The 7,779-nt window shown below is 37.0% G+C and overlaps 1 protein-coding gene across 3 annotated transcripts in view; it reads left to right on the top strand.

Moving 5' to 3' along the window:
* The window catches only part of LOC107095075 (lysine-specific demethylase 5C-like), a 34,630-nt gene that overhangs the window by 9,802 nt on the left and 17,049 nt on the right, over nucleotides 1-7,779 (top strand). For 2 of the 3 annotated variants that reach the window (XM_015391046.1, XM_015391047.1), the window contains exons 7-8: nucleotides 1,615-1,671; nucleotides 6,407-6,530. In XM_015391046.1, coding sequence (XP_015246532.1) covers nucleotides 1,615-1,671; nucleotides 6,407-6,530 — 181 coding nt within the window. The remainder of the gene's footprint in view (nucleotides 1-1,614; nucleotides 1,672-6,406; nucleotides 6,531-7,779) is intronic. The other variant, XM_015391048.1, reaches the window with a different exon arrangement.

Here is a 7,779-nt window from a genome sequence, read left to right as displayed (position 1 = left end):
CACCTTGAAACTATCGCTAAAGTAATATTATTAAGTCTGACATGTACAAAGCGTGATAATCTGCTATCAATTGATAACAGGTGTGTGAAAGCTGGGAAACATCTAAAACATGCAGACAATGTGCCTTGAGGACCAGGGTTGAAAAACACTGCTCTAGAGAGCAGTAGTATTGAAGATCGTTACTAGGAGGCGAGGAACCGTGCTAGCGTGGTGTGTAAATGGTCATAAGGTAGGATGACCAGACGTCCCCTTTTTCCTGGACATGTCATACTTTTCATACCTAAAAAATGTTTGGGGGGAATTTCAAAATCGTCCGGGATTTTAGTCGACTACAGTGCAGCAGAACTGAGCCGTCAGCACAGCGGTGAATTTTGGTTTGAAGTCGGATATTGAATATTTAATCTCCACGCAGTCAGCAGGATCTAGCAAACCGTTGGTCCGACTGAGGCACCTCGATGTCGGCCAGCGTCTCTCAGCTGCTCCCTCCTCCCACACGCAGTGATGCGGTTCGGGATGTCAACAAATCTTTGAACCAAGCGCTCTTAAGAAACAAAAATCATTAAATTCCTTATCTTATGATCAACTAAGACGAAAATAATATAAAATTATGCCTATAGATAACATATGTATGGCATACTTGCTTTTATGCAATTTTAATTTTAAGCTATTTTCAATTTTTAAGATATTTTTAAAGACAAAAGGTGGGACTTCTATAGCTTCCAGGTCATGTGACCCACAGACTTGTTAATTCTTAAAGATTTTTTAAAATAAAAAAAAGGAGATATTTCTTACCCTCTGAAAAGTGACCCAAATCTGGTCACCCTATCGTAACGGGCCGACCTCGGCACGGTTAACGGATCCAAGCTTGTTCCAAAATCGGCACAGATTGGCTTTCAGAGGATAGTGTAAATGGGGCTATAGCAATACTCTACTATTGCAAGCCTCTACTATTCTAACAAGGGGAAAATATAAAGCTTAGGTTGTGTTTCTCCAGCTTTATGGCACAGCTGATACTATTAAAATAAACGTTGACGTTTAAATTGTATCTTAAAATATGAGCTTAGGTTGGATTGATCCAAAGATCTGGACCAATCTAATGAGTGTCTATATATAATTCTACATAAATCTTTATTAGTAATGCTGGCAGACTGTTTTAATGTAAAATGTGGACAAAAAATTTAAAAATTTGTAACTGAGACATTTAAAAATATATATATTTTTGTCTCTAAAGCTGCCTCATTTAAAAAGATACACTGAAGCAGCTCCCCTTTTATTATTATTAGCCACAGATTAAACAAAACAAAACAAAAATGCTGCCTTCAGAAAAAAAAATAAAAGTGCCTCAAATTTTATTCTGTTGAGATTTTAATATCTTTTGGCGGAGGAAAAAAAAAAAAAACCCTTCTCCAGTGGTCTTGAGACATTTTAATCTGTCAAGACTATAAATCAGCAGACAAGAGTTCTTTAAATGAGGCAACTCTCTCCAGGACATTATAAAGTGTACAGATGTTCAGAGATGTTTTATGCTGGCTCATATTTCCAGACTTTACTCCCTCCCCCTTTTCCATTTTCCTTGTCTTAGTTTATTGTTGCTGTTATTGTCTCCCCTTGCAGGGTCCAGAGGATCTGGCCCCCCATCCTCTCACCACTGGCTCTCAACTCATCTCTGCGGTACTGCCCCTTGAGCATAAGAGCTCAGTTTCCGCCCGCCCCCATTCTTCTTTCTGCTACCCCTTAACCACCATTCCTCGTATAAGATTTTCACCCCCACTTTTGTTTTGTTTTTTTATACTAAAACATTTTCATTAACATGCAGTCTCACTCATCTGCCATTCCCAAAGTTGGGGTTGGTTTTCAGGACCACAGGTTGCAAAAGCTTCAGTTATTAACATCATTATTAGTGTTTGTTTATTTTTCAGTAACATCAGTATATTTACTAGGGCTGCTCCTAGTCTGTTATTTTAGCAACTGTTATTTTATTTAAAATGATAATTTTGAGTGCTATTGACAAATTTATTAGTTTTTTGGGCTCTCTTTGCTCACTTTAACTCACATTCTCTCTGTCATAATGCTTGCCTGAAAATGCTTACTTGCTGAGCCGTCTGCATCCTAACTTTGTCCCCTTGCTCTGATTAGAACTGCTCTGTAATTACTAAAGGCTAACATCGTGGTTGCATGCGTTTTAATTTGAGTGCACTTATATAAACCAATAAAAAACACTGATTTAAATAATTGGTGTTAAATTTGAGACCAAAAATAGTCAAATAACATTCAATGCTTGTTTAAATATTCTTGTTCCATTATTCTCTCCAAGTTTGGTTGTTTAAAGCAAAAACTCTTGCAATGGGCCTACATGATCCTTGTAAATGATCTGGATTTTCAAATGAAATGATCGATTATTTTGTTCCTTAAGAGTTTTACTTTCCTGCTGTTTTCTGATTGCGGACGGCACTCACACTGCAGCGCTCTGCTGTAAAGGCGGTAATTAAGTGAACAGTGTCCTTATTTGGTATTACCATCTGAAAGTCAATTTCTGAGATGTCACGAAGATGTCTAATGTGATGAGATAAGCTGCTTGTGCGTAGTATCTCCTCCGAACTGTTTACATTTTTGTGAGATTGCTCCAGAGGCACCATTGTCCGGATGCATCAAGTTCTCTGGTTTTAAAATGATTAGAGAAAGCCCAGTAACCCTAAGGAAGCAATCTCTAAACGCGTCTTAATTAAGTCCCCATCAAATCCACCTGCACAAAGAAATGTGAAGCAACTACTGAAAGCAGAGCGTTGCACCTCCTTTCCGGTGGTTGATGCTGCGAGGCAGAACGCAGCTGCTTGGTGACATCAGGTTCAAGATTAAATCTTATTACAAAAAAGGTTTCTTTACTAGATACCCTCAGATTTAACTCCTGCTGATGATCTGTGTCGTTGCTTTGAGGGACACCCGGTGGTTCATGCGGACAGAAACAAAGCAAACGCTGGTCATAAAACTCAAATAGATGAAGCTCTCGTTGGGATATCACGGCCACTGCAGCCATTGGGTGAAAAATGTTCCAGTTACCCCCTCTCAGGCCAAAACTTCTCTTCATTTGTCTCTCACAGTTTTCAATGTTTGACATACAACAGATAACGTTGTTTAGAAGCAGCTTTTAATGTTCAAACTTTTCATGTTTAAGTTTATGAATAGTTATGTTAAATAATCAAGATCTCAATCTCAGTGAAAATAAACGTGGTTATCCTTTTTTGCTATTAAGCAGCCCTATTCCAAAACTTTGGTTGCTAAAAATGAATTAATTATCCATTGGAGACGAGAATACTTTGTAAAGAGTGGCAGTTGCATGATTAAATGGCTTGCAGCCATTGATGCACGGATGCGTTTTGTTTGATAAACGTTTAACCTGCTAATAACATTTTCTCTACCAAATTCTCTTAGAGGTATAACTTAAAGCATTTATATTTTTCCAGCATTTCTGCAATGAGCACGCAGTATTTATAATGTGTAGAGGTGATGTCACAACCTCTGGGGAAAAGGAGTCCCCCCCCCCCCCAAAAAAATGTTGTTTTAGTCTGTACTTTGAGCCTTCTATTACCAATTAGGTTGATATTTTGAACTCAACCTGGTCTAAGTTGGGCTGTTTTATAAGCCTTAGTGGATAAACAAAATCTCCTTTTCTGTCTGCCGTTATCTGTTAAAGTTCTACTTCTTTTTGAAGGTTAACTTTTATAGGAAGCACATTTTAGATGATGTCAAGTTAAGGTAAAATGCCCCCCCAAAACAGCAGAGGGTATAATTGGATAAAGCCAAAATAAATACTAAATATAGCAGAGAAGCACATGATAAAAGTATCATTTCCTTTTCAAAATGAATTCCATCATCTCACAGAAAATAAACAACTAAGGCTTTTTCTCCAAGTCATCTCTTTAAGTTCATGCAAAGTTTTTTTTCTGACAGACTAGTTGTTTCTTGGGGTCAGTAAACCCTAAAAAAAAAACTTCCTGGGTGTCGGCTTCTCTTCTTGCAGCTACAGCAACAGTAACTCTTATTTTTCTTCCATTTTTAGAAATATTTGGTAAAAGAAAATGTTTGGAACAGTAGGGATTTCCCACTACAACTTTTTCATTTACATTACCGCCAGCCTTTTGCAGTGTGCAATGTTGGGAAAGACTCCAAGTCATACGACTCCCAACAGAGAAAAACAATCAACAACAATAGATAGAAAAACTCTTATTTATTATAAACCAATGAGTTACAGAAAGTTTAAAGAGAAGCAGAAATGTTTCCATCAGATTGCTTAGATTTTAGAGGCAGGCAGATATATTTCTATATTCTTTTTCTTCTTGATATCGGACCGATTTTAAATATTAGCTTTTGATTGGGACATTCCTATTTAACAGCATCTTTTATGCCTCTGTATATAACTATTTTTTTTTTCGTCTGTGTTCCCGTACAGATTGTGGTTTGCTGACATCTTGCAGGATTTAATAACATATAAATCCTATCCAGTGTGGATGAAAAATGGACTCTGCTAAATTCTGATCTGAAACTGCTTTCAATGTTTACATTTCAAGAAATTGCTTTTGTTTTTTTAGCCGTGACAAATTCAAAATATGTTCTTTTTTTTTCATTTGAAACTTCTCTATTTTTCCTACTTCTGTTTGGACTCTTTTCAGATCTAGATTTAAATTTTGACACCTTTTTTTTTAAACCTGCTTTTTTTTTTTTTCTGGCCTAATTACTTTAAATATATATATATTTTTTTCTAAATTAAGCCTTCCATCTCAAGACTTGATGTGAGACTTAATCCTTGACTAAAGCAGCACTAAGTATTACTTTAATATAGCTTTGAATGTATTCAAAGTTTTCATGATAGAATCGATTGATTAGAAACTCTGGACCAGAAAACCATCAATGAAACTTTTTATTCCACTTCAGGTAACATTCTCCCAGCTTTGTTCTCATTCTCGCAGTAAACGGAACAGATTTATGGCAGCCTAATGTTAAGTCTTTGGCATCCATAGCTACACGTCCCCCGCTGTGCTTCTAGCAGGTGATCATAGCACCTTTTTAGGAAGAGAAAATAGGAATAGAATCGGGACCGAGCTCACACAAGACTGTGCGTTTACTTTGTGGTGAGACTGTCTGACAAGAACAAGGATGCCAAACTGATGCAGACCTGGTGATGTTATTAGACTCAAATCATTTTAAACTGTTTGCACGAGAAGAAAATGCCGCTGTACACTAATATACATTTTATATGTGTATGCAGATATAAATGGTATATTTAAAAAAAAAAAAAAGCTGTCATCATTGGACGCTCTGTATATACTGTATATCCCATGCAAATTTGTCTTCCTTTGGCTCCTTTTTCTTTGACAATTTGAGCTGATGTAAGGAGCAAATTTCTCTACTATGAGATCAATGATGTCAATCAATCAGTATAGTTCCAGCTGGTTTTAGAGTAGGGGTAAAACAGTTCACAAAATCCACGGTTCGGTTCACGGTTTTTGGTTCGGTATATGTTGATTGTTAGCCTGACCTGGTCGTCGTGTTGCTGTTAGCATAAACAACACGCGTTGCACAATGCTTGCACACTGTTGCACTTTTATCCACAACTTTCTTTCTGCCGTCATCGTAGGTCACTCTAAATGCAAAGTGGTCCCATACAGCAGACCTATAAAGTGCTGCTGGCGCGTCTTCCAACGCCTGTTCTTTCCCACTCGCCATACCCACACAATTCTCCACAACAACTGATTTTTTTTCTGCTACACCCGGCTAAGCTGCTTCGCTTCTTCTTCTTGTTTACTACTGGTGGTTGGCTTTGGTCGCAGTACCGCCACCTTCTGCTCTGGAGTGTAAACGCTTCGCCTATGAGAAAAAGGAGCAGCGCATGAACCGAACGCAACACACGCGAATCGAAAGGGACAATCAGTTTTTTTCCCCCCCATTATTTATGCACACTGTAAAAAAAAAAAAAAAAAAAAAATACATATATAAATATACTGATGCCTGTTTATAATTTGGACTTTATCAATTTTGCTAACAATTTCTAAAAACATTAAATACCTAATCTATTGAAATATGTTTTAGTTTATCCCTCTTTTAAAAACGGTGCTAATATTACTAACATAGTTGGTAAGGAAATGATGAATGTTGTTGCCTGTGGTAGCATCTGCTGGTGGTTGTGTTTCCTAGTGTTGGGTGGTCTGTCACAGATGGTGGTTAACATTTCCTTACTTTCAGTCCCTAATCCTTTCTTGTGACGCATTCCTATGCATTATTATGTGCTTAAGTTTTAGTTTGCTCTGCACTTGGTTGTCACTTGGCTGTTGCTTTGTTTGTGTGTTTGTATAGTAGCTGTAGTAGTTGTCTATCTGTGACTTCATAATGAAAGAGTGTCCTTTTTTTTCAGCCTGAACCAACAGAGGAAGACATAGAGAAGAACCCCGAGCTCAAGAAGTTGCAGATTTATGGTGCAGGGCCAAAGATGATGGGACTTGGACTGGTTGCAAGGGACAAGGGTTTCAAGAAAAAAGGTCTGTGATTTTGTTTTATTTATTTTATCTTTTTGTTAGAATAGAAAGCCCATTTTGTTTAGGTATTTTTCCATTAGGAACTGTTCATCTATATTGTGTTTTTGGTGAGTTTTTATATGTCTGACGCTCATGAACGCATTGGAAGCGTTCCAACCCTTTTGAACGCACTCCATCTAAATGTGATATGCCTGAATTTATTAATTTTTTTTTCTCCTTATATTGCAGTGTACAGCTCATTATTTCCTTTGCCGTTTTTTTTTCATTCATTCTATATATCTTCCTACCTACTGGGCTTGTTGTGTGTACATGTCAGAATCACGGTAAATCCACTACTAAACCAGATATCTGCCTCTGTGTCTGTTAACGAGGGACACACCCCATGCAGCATGGCGCTCTAAAACCAGCTAACTGCTGGAGAACACCTTACCTCCTTTTTACATTACAGTAGCTGTATGTCCTCTCTGTAATATTGAAAAAGTGAGATTCTTCTTTAGAGAGCATCATTAAAGGCTGCTGCATTTTGGATTTTTGTCTTGTTTGACCCACTTTCCCAGAAAGCTTTGATATTTCATAATCATGTTTGATCCAAGAAAACTATAGATAAATCAAGTAATTTCATGGTTTGTGCTGTTAGGTTGTTGCAACGTTATTTTCTAAATGTCTCTCCTTCTGCACACATTTGTGCCAGAAGCAGCGCTTTAGCTATTTAATATCAATAATCCTTTTTTTTTTTTTTTGCCCCCTAAAGTGCAAAGTTGCATTCAAGTTGTGGCACAGATTTAGTTTTTCCATGTTTGATATACAAGAATGTTTTAGATTGTTTTGTAAAGCTTTTGCATTTTTCTGTCCTGATGCTGAACTCTTCATGGTGGCATAGAGCTGAATTAGATAGTTAACCTTTAAAATTCCACGCTGTTATCAAACCAACATCTCTTTGGTGATCCATCATAATTTTTTGGTTTTTCTTGAATTAAAAAATTTCACAAGATGCAGATGATCTTGCATCAACACTAAAATAGGGTTATCTTTGCTGTAAATATGAATGCATGGAACTAGGGCTGCAACTGATTATTTTCAAAACCGATTAATCAGTTCATAATTTTTTTTTTTTTATTTATCTGTTAATAATTGGATAGCCAAATATTGAAGACTTTTTGCGAAATTAAGCCCAATTGAAATAAAGCTTTTCCATTCGAGGCGTTCTGGATAGAGCATCAAAGCTCAAAGTGGGCTGCTCTGTCAGCTAAAG

The sequence above is a fragment of the Cyprinodon variegatus genome, unplaced genomic scaffold (assembly GCF_000732505.1).
Source record: "Cyprinodon variegatus isolate N-32 unplaced genomic scaffold, C_variegatus-1.0 Scaffold522, whole genome shotgun sequence".
In the NCBI taxonomy this organism is placed as follows: domain Eukaryota; kingdom Metazoa; phylum Chordata; class Actinopteri; order Cyprinodontiformes; family Cyprinodontidae; genus Cyprinodon; species Cyprinodon variegatus.
Note: the sequence above shows the minus strand (reverse complement) of the source record. Positions and strands in the feature narration are given on the sequence as shown.